We start from the raw sequence: 16,877 nt of genomic DNA, 5'->3' as shown, positions 1-16,877 counted from the left end.
ACTGCTCCCCAGCTTAGCTGACGTCAAACCACTAACACTTTGCCTCTCCTGCATGAAAACGGTTCTTTTTTTCCTCAATCCCCCCGTTTTTCTCAGTGAGAGGGAGTGTGTTAGATTGCAGTGCATTTTCAGCTGGTACTCATACTGACAAGAGCTTTGCCCTCTAAGTCAAAGCACTCTCTGTAAGTTCATGGGTCCTGACAAGGAGTTAAAGGTCCTCCATGAACGAGCAAATGGTGCTGTGGAAATGAAGGAATTCTTAGAATCATAGGATCATAAAATCATTAAGGCTGAAAAAGACCTTGAAGATTATCAAGTCCGACTGCTGCTACTGATCATGCCCCGGTTACACTGCAAAGCAAAAAAGTCTTTATCACAAACATAAGCATGTCACCCAAGTAGGTCTCTGAACCAGAAATATCCTGCAAGAAAACACTATTACCCAGTTTTAGGCATAATATGGTCCAGGAGAACCAGGAAAAGCAGGAGAACCTTTGCCTGTGCTAACCCTCAGGAAACCCCACTGCAGAGCTGCCTCCAGATCTGGGGCCCCCAGCATAAGTGGACACTCCATAAAATGAAGCAAGACTAGAGAAGGGCACAGAGATGCTCCAAGGGCTGGAGTGGCTCTGCTCTGGAGACAGGCTGGGAGAGCTGGGGGTGTTCACCTGGAGAAGAGAAGGCTCCAGGTAGAGCTCACCGTGGCCTTTCAGTACTTAACAAGGGCTAATAAAAAACAGGGAGAGGGACTTTTTATATGGACAGAAGGTGATAGGAGAAGGGGAATGGTTTTAAATTAAAAGAGTTGAGATTAGGATTACATTAGGAGAAATTCTTCCCTGTGAGGGAGGTGAGGCCCTGGCACAGGGTGCCCAGAGAAGCTGGGGCTGCCCCATCCCTGGAAGTGCCCAAGACCAGGTTGGACGGGGCTTGGAGCAGCCTGGGCTAGTGGAAGGTGTCCCTGCCCATGGCAGCAGGTCAAAGCAAGATGAGCTTTAAGATCCCTTCCATCCCAAACCACTCTAGAATTCTATGAAACACCAGCAGCACAGGACCCGCTGGGGCATTCAGAGCAGTGAGGCTGTAGCAGCCACAGCTGGATAAACTGACCCCCCTACATCACTGCTGACAATGATTAGAAATAATAAATACCAAATTACTTCCATGTGCAAGTTCACTAGGATAAATGTAATGATACAAGGAAGACACCGGTGCTAAACAAATATTATTATCTATTTACAAACAACCAGGGCTGAAACCGGATTAGATTCCTGCACACACAGACTAAGCAAATTTTACAAGCCTTTTTTCCCAAGAAGAAAATGGCCTTCCTTCCACAAATCTGCATTTCATTTCATTAAAACAGGTGATAAACTATTTTTAGCATTACCTATTTTTGTGTACTATGCAGTGCCAACCACAACATCTGTACTAAATAAATTCTCCTGCTTCCTTGACTGGCCTTTCTAGTCATACTCCTTAAAAATACCTCCTTCAACCCACCTAGAGTCATGTGTTAGATTAAACAATTGTTTAGTGCCATATAGATTTTTTTTTTTTTTAATATAAATAGAGCTGTCTCTACAATTCAGAATACAATTATGAAACTTATATGCTATGGTTTTAAAAACAGAAGTTGTTAGTAAAAGCAATGCTTCTTTGATACTGACTAAAGTGCTCTTTAGTGTAAAACACACACATACACAAAATGCCCTGAGAAAGTAAGCCTGACTGCACACAAGTTTGACAACAGGATTTCAGCAGTACTCTGTTGCCTTGTTCATTCTGGAGGGGAAAACAAAGAATCTAAAACACTACAGCAGGAAATCACAAATTCATTTTGGCACGTCCAGAAGGCAGGGATTCAATGACATTCCTGACTTTACAAGCTCATTCCATAATCCACCCTTACCCAAACGTCACTGTTATGTGACCATGTAATATAAAGGGAAGAATATAAGAGGAACAAAAACCTGATTTCAAATGGAAACAGAAATGCCAAACTACAGAGAGAGCCTCGTAGCTGCATTTCTACCAGTGTTACTACTACATGTATTAGTTATGTCTAGAGTTTCAACTGGCAAAGCAGATTTCTCTTCCCCTCACTGAAATGAGTAACACTGAAGCAAGTGCTTTTAATATTGGCTTTGAGTGTTGTTTCCATTTCCACCACAGATTCCTTAACTGCATCAAAAAAGCTGGAGTACCAGGGTTCCTATTTATTAAATACATACAAGACAAAAGAGGTAGATCATAAATCCTACTTTTGGCCAGAGCTTCCTGAGTTACACTCTGAGAGCACTGTGTGTAACTCCCACCCACACTAATTCCTGCTGTAATTCTTCTGAATACAGCGACATTAAGAATGAAAGCAGGGCTTTGTCTTTTAAAGAGGGTGCTGAGGTTGGGAAGGAGGGTTGGAAGGGAAGGAAGGCAAAACAAAAAAACGGCAAGAGGAAAATTGGAGCTCTGCAGTACTAAAAATTCCTCATGAACAGTCTGGTGTAACTGATGTAGAACCACTGACAGTTATTTCGTGTACCATTACATATGATCCAAAGCACAGCACATCTCAGAGCATTAAAAATAAGATACCAGCCAATTTTAAGAATGTTCACTTGCACACAACCTGCCTGTACCCACCAAAGAAGGCTGAGCCTGGTGTGGAGGAGCTGGGAGCAGAGCCAGGCAGCTCTGACTGTACCACAGACGGGTACAAAGAGAGGCAGTCTCAGAAATTGCCCTCGGATGCTGCCTGCAGGCTTAGCTGCACAGCCCAGTGCCAAAACAATCTGCTCTAATTTTGTCCAGCCATTAAGCAGATAAATCTACTTAATCTTCCCCAGGTCAATGGACGACACACTAATATCAGTATTTCCAGCAAAAACTGCTGTCAGTGCAATAGATGTTAGTGTAGAGGTTCCTTACAACCATCCAGCTAGACAAATATTGGTTGTGATACAATATTCCCACGGCAACGGATTCAAAATAAATGCTGTCAAGTGGTAGGTGATTTACAGAGTATTTAAACCCAGTGATTAACATAGAACTTTAAAGATGAAGTGTCAAGTTAGAGTTTTTCTAGTTTACACACAATTTAAAGAATTTAAATCCAAGGACAACTAAGCTAACACGTTGTGAAAGGACATGAGGGATAACAGTAAATGTAAATATAAATCTATTAAATCTTCTAATTCTTTCCTGATTTATGTATGTACAGACAAAGAAACCACAGACATGTGAACACAGGCAAAATGTGTCATGTTGAATCCTGCACTCACCTTGCAGCAAGTATTCCACTACTCACAGGAAGGCAGAAAACATTGTATTTTGAGTGCCTGGGTACCAGGAATTAACTGCACCAGTACCAATACACCATCTACAAAATATACATCTTTTATTTTTAATTAACTATAGAAATAAAATAAGTTACTTCAGGCTCTTGCTGAAGCAGTAACTAATGTGCTACACCAAAAATATAACTCATCTTGTTTACCATTACTACATTTGCAAAGTATAGAAACCACATTGCTATATTTTTGAAAGTAAAATAAAGGATTTACAAATGTAAAAAAAAATATATGTTTAATAGAAAATAAGCATTCAATTGCCATCTTTCCAATTACAACATTCTCCATATACAGAATGGATTGGAAACACAGGTTCTGTTTTATTGAGGGTGATGATGTTCTACCACTTCTAATAGCTACAGTGAAGTAATTAAAACAGGAAGGGAAAACTGGGGCAGAAAGAAAGTGCCACAGAAACAATCTGGAGGAGATGAGCCATCCTGCCAGAAATGGGTTTCTCTTCCTGGACACCCAGTTTGTACAAGAAATCTCTGTCAGGAGCAATCATCAGTGAAAGAATCACAGAATCCCAGGATGGTTTGGGTGGGAAGGGACCTTAAAGATCATCCAGTCCCACCCCCTGCCATGAGCAAGAACAACTTCCACTAGCCCAGGCTGCTCCAAGCCCCATCCAACCTGGCCTCAAAAATATTAGTCTGCTAAAGGTAAGTGGGGGAATAATAAGGTAATTAAAGGACATAAAAAATTAAACCAAAAAAGTAAAAATATGACACACCAGGATAACATGATAGAGAAGCAATTTTGTCTGTCCAACTGCACTGTGCGTCGCCAGGAAAAAGCCAAACGCCCAGGTCCCTGCTCCTGCCTGCTCCTTGGAACACAAATGAGGGAAAACATGTCTGCACTGAGAAAACACAGAACCCTGCTCAACTGCTGAAGATGGGAAAGGGTGGTCAATCCTCCCTAAGGGAAGAGGGAAGGGATGTGTGCGCTAGTTCGGGCCGGGGTTAATTTTCCTCACAGTAGCTGTGATTTCTATTTGAGCTCGACACAATGTTGATAACCCAGAGGTGTTTTCCTTATTGCCCAGCAAAGCTCGCCCAGAGCCAAGGCCTCTTTTGCTCCACACCCAGCTCCACCAGGGAGGGGCTGGGAGAGGAACAAGGACTCGGGAGGGGGCACAGCTGATCCCAGCTGGATATTCCACCCTGTATGGCCTCATGCTCAGCATATAATGCTGAGGGAAGAAGGAGGAAGGGAGGACATTTCGAGTGATGTTGTTTGTTTTCCCAAGTCACTGTTACCCATGAACAGATCCTGTTCTCCTGAGGATGGCTGAACACCTGCCTGCCCGTGGGAAGTAAGGAATGAATTCCTGGTTTTGCTTTGCATGAGTGTGCGGCTTTTGCTTCAGCTATTTAAACTGTCTGTATCTCAAGGTGTGAATTTTCCTACTTTCACCCTCCCAAATCTCTGCCCCAACCCACCAAGGGGGAGCTAGCAGCTGATGGGGCTAAGCTGGGGTTAAACCATGGAAGCCACAGCTAATTGTAAGATTGCAGTGCTTGCAAAATGACATCTCTCTAACAAAAATGTTTCCAAAGGTGCAGGGGAAATTTGAAACGTGCCTTCAAGGTACCCAGGTATTGCTCACATTCCATGGTAACCATTTGTAATTACATACCTCAGCTGTTAATCTTAACATGGCTTGCATATATACCTCTAAAACACTGCCTTAAAATCAGATTTACAATCATTTTAATAATATGGCTGTATTAAATGCAATTCTCATGATACTAATTTTGCAAAGTACATTTATGAGGCAAGGCATCTTTACCTATTAACCTTCCTCTGACTCCTTCCTAAAAGGCAAAAATACAAACTTTCCTTACTGTAACGAATGATTAGAAGAAACTTGTTTGAAAAAAAAAAAGCTCAAATCCATTTAACAAAACTACCAGTCCCTGACTCAGAAGACAGTCACAACCCTTCCATCAAGGGAAGCAAAGCAGGAAAATTCCCCACAAGCAGAATCAGCTCAACAGAATCCTGGTACATGACTAACAGTGGGCTGTTCTGTCCATTCTCTGGGGGTACTTAGATCTAAAAATCCCACATTTCACCTCAAATTTGAGAGCCATCAGCCGACACTGCATGGCGTCATCAAAACCTTGCATGACCCATTTGCATCTTCAGACTCCACAGCACCTTGCAGCAGTATCACAATATTGCTACAAGTTCTGTGAAAAGGATGTTTCCCTCTTTTAATTTGCTCTGAAGTTACTAATTCTTTCAGCACTTTTCTTTAGACAAGAGAAAAATAATGAAATGAATGGTGCCCCTCCTCCAGCTACCTTCTCCCAAGGTGAAGAATCCTTCCACGTATTTTAATTTACTTCAAAATTACTTTAAAACATTTATTTTTTTCTTCATCATTTCCACGTGCACCTCAAAGGTTCAAAAGCAGAAAAAAGTAACCACCTGATTTCACGAAGAATAGACAAAGCTGAAATTTCATCATTAACAATAATTTCAGTACAAGTTAAAATGACTGATCATAAACAGCAAATAGTTAATCACTGAAATTCTCAGGAACTAATTTTCCAATACTACAGGATGTGTCTTTAAACACAGATGCTGCCCTGAAAAACCTTTGTTCAGTCTTAAAAGAAAATCAGTCAGCAACAATCCACAAGTTTACCCACAGAGAGCAAAGGAAAATCTAAGTTTGGATTAGAACACACAAGCATGCACAATAAAATGTGTGTGTGAACATTCGCAATTTATAAAAGAACTTCTAAATTTATAAAAGAACTGCTAAATCCTAATATGCAAGGTCTCGAAAAATACAGAAAAGTAAGTTCCTGCAGTTCCTGACTCCAAGTTGGAAATAATTTTATTTTAGTGGCAGAGTTTGTCACCAATAATCTTCCCTTATTTCAAAAATACCCAGCTGTAAGATAAGGTATTACATGAATTCTGATGGAAGTTATTTCTTCCCCACTCCCTCCCTCCTTCTCCATCTCCCTTATGCTTAATGTGTAGCAAAAGAATATGATGCAATTGATATCTAATTATTTAGACAAAAGCAAGAGCTCTGCATATGCTGGCAAAACAAACTTTGTAGAACGGAAATTCTGAAGAATAATTTTGCATAAACGCATTATTACATGACAGCTGTCTTTGGCACACTATTAAAGATACACTGCAAAAATCACTTGAGAAAAACCACTGCCCAACAACTCCATCCTGACTATGTAACTATTGCTACACCCAACTTTTCTTGCTCAAATGGTGTTTAATTTACACACTCTAACGTCATCTTATCACGCAGCTGCTCGACCTCCCCCAGGCAAGCCCATCTGCTGCCCCAGGGTTACATTAGTGCTTTACATTAATCCTCACTTACACATGCTTCCTGTGGAACTCCAGGATCTTTCCCTCAAGTTTCTCCTGGTTTGGCAAATACTGGTTTGTTTTAAGGTGTTCTCGATCTTCCGATTCATCGAAATCCCCTATTTCAGCTACGACAGAGAACAAAACAATGTTAGAGTAAGAAGAAACCATGAGAAAGGATTGATGACAGAAGTACTTGGTAAGGAATTAGAGAGACCACAAGAGCCTTTAATGATTCAAATTTGTGCATGATGCTTTGTATCCAGCTTCATTTTACCAAACTCATATTTATCCCAAAATGACTTCCAGGGGATTACAGCAGTATTTGAACATGGTCTGGAAAATTTAGATTTCTTATGGGTGCAAGATGTGAGACTTGTAGAAGACCTGTGAGGTGGTCTGGAACATTTCTTCCTTACAGATACCTTATACCAAACATCATAATTCAATTTATTTTTTAGTAAATATATGTAAAATAGTAATAGACAAGGCTACTTGGGAAGATGGCAAATTACATCTGGAATTTTGGTCTCCCCTTCACATATCCATGTCTTTCAGATGCAATGCTGTGAATTTAGGAAGAGATTTACAGAAAAAAAGAAGCATTATTGTAAAGTGCAGAACAGCTTCCATCTGATACAACATGAAATGACCAGAAGTCTTTGGCTTGGAATACAGAAGCACAAGGCAAGCAGAACATATGGCAAATGTATATAAAAATTACAAGCTGAACAAATAAATTTTTAAAAGCCATTTACTTTTTTCCTAATAATAAAATATGAAGTTGCAATATTAAATTCAAACACAAAAGGTTTTTAAAGCTAAAAGTATATATGTTATCCTAAAATCTTCTCAAAAACTAAGCTGTGAAGCTCATTTCTGTGGAAGGATGCCAAAAATATAAGCAAATTCAAAAATTAGACAAATACAAGGACCACCAAACCCAGATGCAGAGTCAGTCTGTGGTGCTGTGTGTGCAGTGATGATGGGATGGATGCAGCAGAGTTGCCATATGCTTGCTCTATGTCTTAGTGCTTCCCCATTGCATCTGCCATCAGCTACTGTCAGAGAAAGAACTGGGCTTGTTCTTGACAAGAACACAGCAAATCCTGTTTAAAATCAAGCCAGCACATGAAAGAACGAGTGAAAAGTACTGAAAGGTGCTTTTGTAAAATAATTTCTGCTGAAAATAAACTTTCTCACAGCGCACCTTTCAGAAGGGCAGAATCAAGCTAAGCAAGGCCTGATGGTGAGATCTGCTCACCAGCTCCACAGTGCTGGAAAATCATGAGCAGGTTTTGAGGTGTCACTCACTGATGGCACACATACAAGACAGACTTGCTCTTCCAATAAAATCACCAGAAGTAATACTATCATAACTGTATTATTATATTGCATTGCAGAATTAGACAACCAATAACTATTTAGCTGTGCACATGTGAAGAAGCATCATTGATCAGCTTTTGCTGCCAGCCAGCAAAGAGCCACCAACAGGCCCTGTCTGCAGGTCGGGTTGCAGACCTGTGAACACTTCAGCTGCTGCTCCAGCTATTTGGTGTTTGAACTCACTCAAGGTTTCCACCCTCCTTGTCTCAAAGGCCACATTTTAGGTCTTTAAGCATGTACAGGCTGAGCCAGCAGCAGCATGGAGTGCTTCCAAAAAAATTGCTTCCTATTTCCACTTTCAGTCCCAGTGAGGAGGAAAGCTGCCGACAGCCCCACTGCAGAGCCTGTTCCAGCATGGCTCTAGTTGTATTTCACCCAGTTCCTGTACAGCCATCTCCTCCCAGACACAGGGAAAGTGAGAAGTGAAGCTGAGGGAGCACAGAAACAGGTGGGAACAGCTGTCTGGAAGATGTGGAGTGCTGGCAACACAGCTTGCAGAGCCAGGGAAACAGACAGCAAAGGGCTGGTTTCGTACTACCCCCCTGAAGCCAAATTCACCTCCTACATAAGCACCAGCTGCTCCTCCCCACACCAGCCCTGATGACCATCCCAGGGTTGAAAATCAACATATTTACAGTGTGTGGAGAAGGAAATACTGTGAGACAGAGACTTCTTTTAGTTACCAAAAGCTTCTGTGTGCGATTTAACATGGGTTGGCCCCGTCAGCAGTGCCAGCCCAGCTGGGATACTCACACTGCAGAAGGTGGGAGACCAGCAGAGCAGCCGTGTTGTCGCTGCAGGTCAGTCGCTCCTCTGCCAGGTCCCTCTTGATTTGCAATGCAAACAGGTACCTGGAGGAGAGGTACAAGGCTGCAGTTACCCAGACCATCTTGACACAGGAAAGGACAACAGAACAACTGAGCAGAAGGTTATAAAGGCAGCATCTCCTGATCCTTCTGCTCTCCAAAGAATAACACAACAGCCTGGCTACCAAGGAGTATCAAATCAAACCAAAATAACCTGTGACTAGTCCAGTGCAATTCACCAGCACAAAAGGACTCACAGGTACAAGGAAGCAGAAGGAAAACCACATTTTAAGCAGGCTTTGTCTGTGCAGTAACAGCAGCTGTCATTTTTAGCTGGAAAGAAACTTAAAGAACACTTCAAGTGATCTTATCTATTAGAAAAAAAGATGGAAGAACATCACTGAGATTCCAGTATTTTGTTAGGAACACTGACAAGCACTTCTGTTAGCACTCAACTAATCTACTCAGCAGTTGTATTTTCCAGAACTATATTAGCAGCCTACAAAAACAGTAAGTTCAATTTACTTTTCTTATACTGCTATATTAGTTCAACTAAAATATTTCCCATTCAGTGGTTAAAGAGGAATAATTTCTGTTTAACAGCTTTCTATGCTGTTCCTTTTACTTGGAAGAAGATACAGGAAGGACTCCAGTAAACAGGCAACAACTCGCTACTACAAACCTTCAAACTGACAGACTGATCCTTTTTCTTTACTGAATTACAACCTGAGAAATAGCAATAATGTTTTTTAAAGAAGAACTTATTTTAAAACTTTATTCCTGAAGCAAAAAGATAATAAAAGTTATTGAATGGTAGGGTTTTTTTTAAATTTTAAACTACTGTAAATATGTATTAAAGGCTTCTCAAAAAGTGTGCCCTGCTTTCAGCATGTCTGATGAGCTCTCTCAGTTTCTTCAGTACTTTACTCACAATAAAGAATACATTATCATTAACAGCATCATTAACTATCCAGCTGCTTTAAGTGCAGACCATAAATACTCAATAAATAGGCAAAATACAGTTCCTGCTCTAAAAAGCTGTATTCCTAGTGAATTTCCTATATGAAACAGCAGTTAATATAAGAAAACTTGGTGCAAAGGAAATATTTAGGTAGTATTTCTCCTTACAAGAGACAATCACAACAGTTATCATGCTGGTTTTGTTCTTAAATACATCTGAAGGATAATAAGGAACCTCTCTAAGAGGAATTCCAATTAAAAGTAGTGAAACTGTGAAAAGCACCAAATGAGCTCTTTAAATAACAACATCTGGGTAATGTCCTTGTTAGAGGCACAGACTTCAAACCAGATCCCCAGGTGATAGTAGGTGGATAGGGCTGCTTAATTGACCATAGATCAATTAGCAATCAGCAAAAATGACCCATGATAAGCAGGGTGAAAAATGTGAACAGTGAAGTGTGCTTGCAAGTGTGAGATTTGGAAGTTTAAATCACTTATTAAAATATGTACTGATTATTTTGTGTTTACTCTACAGGCACTGTTTATAAACATTAGTATTTTCTGTTACTCTGACTCCCTTGACACCATGATGCTGGAAAGCCTAACCCTAAGCAGAGACTGTGCTGTTCTTTGTTTTGAAAAAGTATTTCTTCTGGTAACATTTGTTTGACTTTGTTCCCTGATTTGGGGGTTTCAGTAAGTGCAATTTTGGCAAGTTTCGGTCCTTTTCAATGTGCCTCATTTCATCCCAATCCATTTGGTTGGAGTCACTCCATTCCCAAATTTTCTTTTTTTTTCAGTTGTATTTCATTTTATCATATCTCACATCCAGAGTGATTGTTACACTTTCTTCTCTGTTTTCAAGGACTGTGCTGTTTTCTGTTTTGAAAAGTATTTTTTCTGATAACATTCATCTGCCAACACCTGTCTGCTGGAACTGTAACATTCACTGTAAGTGCTCTTTCACTCATCTTCCATCTCAGCTTTGCTTGGAAGCAGCTGTGCTGCCCTCCTACTCTATTAATTCAGTATGTAATACAAGTCCAATGGTTCTAAAAATACTTTACCTGGTATATTCCTCTTGCAACTGACCCGGATCTGGAGGGAAAAACTTTACAGCCAGACGAAGCATTGTAGTCTTTGGTCCTAGAAGAAAAGTTGGTAATTTCACAAAAAAAACTGGTGTTCTTCATGAACACATGCATATTCTGTTTGCCAACAGGCATAAAAATAACACAAAGAAAGTCTAGGCAGATTTCAAATCCCAGCTAACCACAGCAGGCTCTGGTGTAGATTGTCCATGTCAAGGGAGATAGAGCAGCTGATTTCCAGAGGAACTTGGATACCACAGACAAGGTGAGTCTGCAGGCTGAATGCTGGAGAAAGAGTTTCATGCAACATGAAGTCTGTAATACCCCAAAGCAACTACTTGGCTGCATAAAAGACCATCACAGGTGACCCAGGGAGAGGGTCCCAGAAGGGGAGCAGGAGGGAGACACATCCCACAGGCTCCCAACACCCACTTCCACCATCAGGACTGATGCCAGCACACCCAGCTGGCTCGCCATGGAGATAAAAGGGTGTTTGCAGCCTGCTCCCAGCACGTCTGGTAATACCCATGTCCTCCCATTTTCAACACCGTTCTTGTACATCTCAACAACAAGAAGAAAACTAATTTAATTGTCAAAATTAAAGAGAACCCTTGCTCACCCTTGGGAACAGTCCATAATGCTCTGAATTAACAGTTCCAGCATCACAAGTCAGCCTGCAGAACCACAATCCCTGTTCCACCTGGATTTCTGAAGGAATTACTACAGGGCCTGACCGTCTCTCACCATGCCAGGACTGGGCACCACTGTTTTCCCATTGTTTTCCCTGCCTTAAAGCAAATGAGGCCAAGTATTCCACAGGCAGGCAAAACACTGGCCAGCCTTTGCTTACAGGAGCCTGCTGAGCATCCACCTGATGTCCACAGGCACCCTCTGGACCAGAGCCAGGCACAGTCCCCCAGGACTCCCCATGCCACTGCTAATTCAAAGTAAACTTAGCCAAATTAAAAATAAATCAAACTTGTTGGAGCACAAGCAGCCTGCTTTAATTTATTTTAAGCACCAAGCTCTCTTAAAGCCTGTCAAAGTCCAAAGTTTAACCCCATCAGCCCCAAAGTGCACTGATTTCTTCTGTCTGGAATACCTGATTCCCACAGGCCAAACGTTCCTTCCCCTCACCCTCTTGGTTGCTAATGAGAGAATAACAAACTTTGCTTTTTGACAAGTAGCTGGGAGAACTCACAGACTATCACAGCTATGACAAGAGCAGCTCCCAGCCTCCAATTCCAGAATTACCAAAGCTTTGGTGAATGAAAAAAAACCTAAAATCCACATCCTAATTACAGTGTAGTGTCTAGAAATAAAGGGAGGCTGGAAATAACACCCTATAATGACACAGAAAGCTCACATTTGGCAAAGATTAAGGATTCCACAGTTCTAGAGATACACCAAGTGAAGAAAATAAACAGTTTTAATGATTCCAGTTAAAAGACCAAAATTTTACATCAAATTTCTGAAAATATTCTGAGCCTCTGGAAGACCTTCACAAGGTTAAGAACAGTCCTGCACATTACTGATGCCAGTCAAGTGGAAGTATTAATGTGGGAGCAATTTTGGAAGTGTTTCAAGCATCACTTACATCAAATGCTAACAAATATAAAAAACTGAAAACATAATACTGCAGATTTGCTCTTGTCACACAACCCTCCTCTTTTTGTTTGGTCAATCTTGCCTCTTCTCTATGAATGAGTTGCACTCAAAGAAGTGCAACAAGGAAAAGAAACATTTACCCAGTCTTAACCAAGATGCAGAATTCATTTTAAGAAGCCAAGTCTGAGCAAAAGCAAGAAACAAAAAGGATGTGAGGAAAAATTACCCAGGCAGGAATGGTGAATATAACACTATATAAAGGGGCAACACCTCAGAGAAGGTATCCAAATGTCAACCTGATACTGTGTGCCTGTTAGGAGGCTGGAAATTTGGATCCTAACTCCTTCCCATCTGGAGTGCTTCAGTAGTAAAACTGATTGCATTCATCTGAATTTAATAAAAAAAACCCCAAACCTTATCACACAAGAGAAAGTTCAGTGTATGTCATGATAGGTCATTAGCCAAAACTAACTGGGAGAAGAACTTTTGTTTTTAGAGAGGATGTCAAAGACTGAGAAGTGCTTATCTGCAGGTACACAGCCATCACCAGCAACATCAACCAACAGGTCTGAGCAAGATCACCACCCTAAAGCCAGTAACATCTGTGTTCCCCTGCTGTCAGACTAAAAGTTAAATGGTTAACTTCAAAATCATCACACTCTGCAGAAAAAGCCCCCAACCAAACAAAGCCCCCAACCTACAGAAAATAGGACATTTCAAGCAATTTAAAATTGATTTCAGAATGTGAACATCTGCCAGACAACTGACTGGTATCTCTTACAGACTAATTTTTTTTTAAAAATTAAATAAATCTTTCCGTTTCACTGGCAACACAACATGGGTGGTAGACTGCAGAGCAGCCATAAATCTTAGTACATCCCCATGCTTTTAGACCATTTTAGAACAATATTTGTATCATCAGGGAACACTGTCTGTGGTCTAAGGTCAAGTTTCCACAATTTACATAGTGTAGGAGAGGATACAGAAGGAGTAACCAAGCAGCACTGCAGACCTATGATCCACCAGGTCTTTTGACTAGGACATAAATCCCTCTAGCCAGGAGCATATAAAAAGATGGCACTCCCAACATCTTTTTGGCAGGAAAAATAGAGTGAAAATATTCTGTACTCTCCTAAGGGAGCCTTATTTTATAGATGATTTGGCTCTTCTGCTTAAAAAACAATGTTGACAAAAGTCAAAATCATGACCTTAAAGTTAAAAAATTAGCTAGAATTGATGATTTCATATTTTCTGGCAATCAATTTTAAACAGAAGGGTAAGTAAAAGCTACTTCCCAGTACTCATATTCAACATATTTCAACAGGATTTGGAAAGGAGTAGGAATCCACCACACCCTCCTGATCTTGTTCTTCCACAAAGCCTCTACAATCAGAGCCACAAAACAAACAAATAGCTTAACTGTGTTCTACAGGGGAAAAACAAAAAGTTGGATCTAATCTTTCAACATCTGAAGAACCACCCAGCATCCTGCATTCTTCAACTATTTTTGGCCTTTAAAGTGCCTGTCACATTAACACTTTTTAGGTGGTATAAAGACAAGACAGCATCACTACTGCAGGATCCTCCAGGCCAGGCAGCACAAGCACACTTCACAGCCAAGGCAGAGGCTCTGATATTGCAGGCACCACCCAGGTGGGAGATCCCCACCTCTGCTCTTCCAGCAAAGCTGCTCCTGAGCACGTGGAAAGAGCTGACATGGGAATCAACCAAAATGTTCCTTTTTCTTCCCACAGTATGACAACACAACTTCCAAAAGCTAACACAGCAAGTGTTATATTTCACTTCAACGTCACACCAGCTGGCCCAACCTATCCAGATATTTATCAGAGAAAGAACCCTACCCTCAGGAAGTTTCCATTCCACCCACCACATACTACCTATTGAAATGTCAGGCTGGCATGCCCCAGCAGGAACCTCCATCACCCCTACCATGTGTAATTTGCAGGGAAGCATAACCAGTACATCAAGTAGTAATTGTGAAAGCAACCCACATAAAGAAGACGCAAATTAAGGAAAACTTCCTTTTTTAAAACTACTTACTCCGTACTTGTTTAATAACAGGTTTCATAGGTTCCAGCCAAATCTGAAATTGAAGAGGAAAAAAAGCTACAAATTTACATTCTTATTAAATATAATATGAGAACATCAAAAGTAAATTCAAATTAAACAGTAATTTATGAGTAGCATTTCTTCCTCAATGCAGTAATTCCTTTGCTTTGCAAAAAGTGTACTTATCTATTTGAATTGACATTTCTCATGCATCAATAGAAAAGCCACTGATCTGTGCTTAAAGCTCATCTGGACAGAAGAGGAGCCAAGTCAGCAAAAGCAGAGCCCCACTACCAAGAGGACAGGAGTCATGCCAAAACCCACAGTCTGACAGAAGCCAGGCTGCAGAATTACAGAAAGTCTGCAGAACATGAAAAGGTCCAACATTTTTTTCCCTTCTGTGCTTTTTCTGTCACTTTTACCTACTTAAGGGTTTTTACTCAATATTAGCTTCCCTCCATTTTTTCCCTTCCGACAAGCACATTTTAAGACTATTGTTCTACTAAAAAGAACATCCATAAAGGTAATGCAAAATATTCTGAAAGCTCAACCTTTTATTTTCCCCACTCTTCCAAACAGAAAATTGTTACAAGACAATTATGTTTGGTCCTTATTAGTTACTGCTCTGTTTAAAAGACAGCTGAGGATTTTAAGAACCTTGTTAGCTGCAGAAACAGTTTGGACACCATGCACAAGAAATGGAAACTAAATAAGCTTTACTGTGTTTCCTCAGCTCAAGAGCAGCATGGATTAGTGCCACTAGCATTCCCTATGTTCTCAGTCATATTTTCTGGATGTGAGTCCTAAAACTAAAAAAAGTAAGTAAAAATGTTAAAAAAACCAAACCAAAACAAACCAAAAAGAAAGTTTGGGGAACCTTTTCTAGTTTAGAAGCCACATTGTCCTCTTTGCAACGTACAGGATAAGTGACTAGGAGGCTTAAAGGTGTCAGCATTGATCTAGATCAATGATTTAAAAAGGTTGCAGGCCTGTGTGCCTGCTGAGGTTTGTGTTGATTAGAAAGAGGTTTGTAATGGCTCTTCAGGAAAATTAATTGATGACTGAATTAACTGAGGATAAATACAAACACTACAAAAATTACACATCGTAATTTGATTTTATGAGCACTCCACAGAGTACACTTTGAGTTCATGTTTCCCCTTTCAGAGGACAGGAGGATTTTATTTTTGTCCCTGCAAGTAGGAACATCAGCAGCTATTTAACTGCTTTATATAATTTCTGAAATGTAACAAGAAGCAGAATTTGATTCCTCCCTTCTGCTTTAATAGCTCTCGTCATTCTGGTGAGTGAAACAGATTTACAAGAATCCAAGAGATAATCCCACAGGAGACTACAGAAGACTTCAGCAGACTGAGAAATTTTTGTCACTTGAGGAACTGCATTCACCCAACCTTTTCATTATACCAAATTCATCAGGGAACTGTACGCACCCAATATGACTGGATATTCTGGAACTCAATTCCAAAGTAGTCTGATTCAATCAAATTCAGATGCTTGTAAACTTCTGTCAATAACGTCTGGCCGTAACACTTTGACTAAGGAAGCAATAAAAAAAAGTTACAGTGAGATTAATAAGAATAAACAAGAATAAGTTTACAGCAAATTCAAAAACAAACGGCATCTTTAGAAACTGGAGAAAAAAATACCACAAAGATTTTTCACATTATTCTTGCCACTGTAACACACAAACACCTAATATACAGACACGACTCCATATAAAAATCCTTCTCAGAACAAGAGGAACTGAAGTTGGAAGGGGCCACTGGAGGTCACCTACATGCAGTCTCCTGCTCACAGCAGGGTCAGCAGAGAGCTGAGGAGACCAGCTGCAGGCTATTTGCAGCTCCCTCAATAAACCCACACGTTTGTTTGTGTAGCTGAGTAGTGCGGTCTGCCTCAGCTGCAGCACATGGAAGCAGGAGCTGCCAAATCCCTGCTCCACACAGACCCCTCACTCCTTCCCACACCAGGAACCCCAGGGCCACACGCAGCCTTCGCACCAACCAGGCTGGAAATGCCTGTGGACAGCGGGAACCCAACCAAACCTCCTCTCACACCACGCTTGCTGGGGAATCCTTTCAATGAATCTCTCCCTCACCAACCCTTTCTGACAGTCAAGTTAGGGGCAAAGCCACAAACACCTACAGCAACACAGGAGCGAACTTCCACAGCACACCCAAACCAGCAACACTTGGGGCTGCTGGTTCAATCACCCAGCTTGCTCTCAG

At 40.8% G+C, this 16,877-nt stretch overlaps 1 protein-coding gene across 14 annotated transcripts in view; it reads right to left on the bottom strand.

Annotated features, from left to right (window-relative positions):
• FARP2 (FERM, ARH/RhoGEF and pleckstrin domain protein 2) overlaps window positions 1-16,877 on the bottom strand; it is a 75,180-nt gene that overhangs the window by 39,107 nt on the left and 19,196 nt on the right. For all 14 annotated transcript variants that reach the window (XM_032119972.1, XM_032119974.1, XM_032119966.1 and 11 more), the window contains 5 exons: window positions 16,080-16,184; window positions 14,620-14,662; window positions 10,927-11,005; window positions 8,847-8,944; window positions 6,721-6,835 (listed from right to left, as the gene is read on the bottom strand). In XM_032119972.1, the coding sequence (XP_031975863.1) occupies window positions 6,721-6,835; window positions 8,847-8,944; window positions 10,927-11,005; window positions 14,620-14,662; window positions 16,080-16,184 (440 nt within the window). The remainder of the gene's footprint in view (window positions 1-6,720; window positions 6,836-8,846; window positions 8,945-10,926; window positions 11,006-14,619; window positions 14,663-16,079; window positions 16,185-16,877) is intronic.

This window comes from Corvus moneduloides, chromosome 10, assembly GCF_009650955.1.
Source record: "Corvus moneduloides isolate bCorMon1 chromosome 10, bCorMon1.pri, whole genome shotgun sequence".
NCBI lineage: Eukaryota > Metazoa > Chordata > Aves > Passeriformes > Corvidae > Corvus > Corvus moneduloides.
This window is presented reverse-complemented; position numbering and strand designations above follow the sequence as displayed.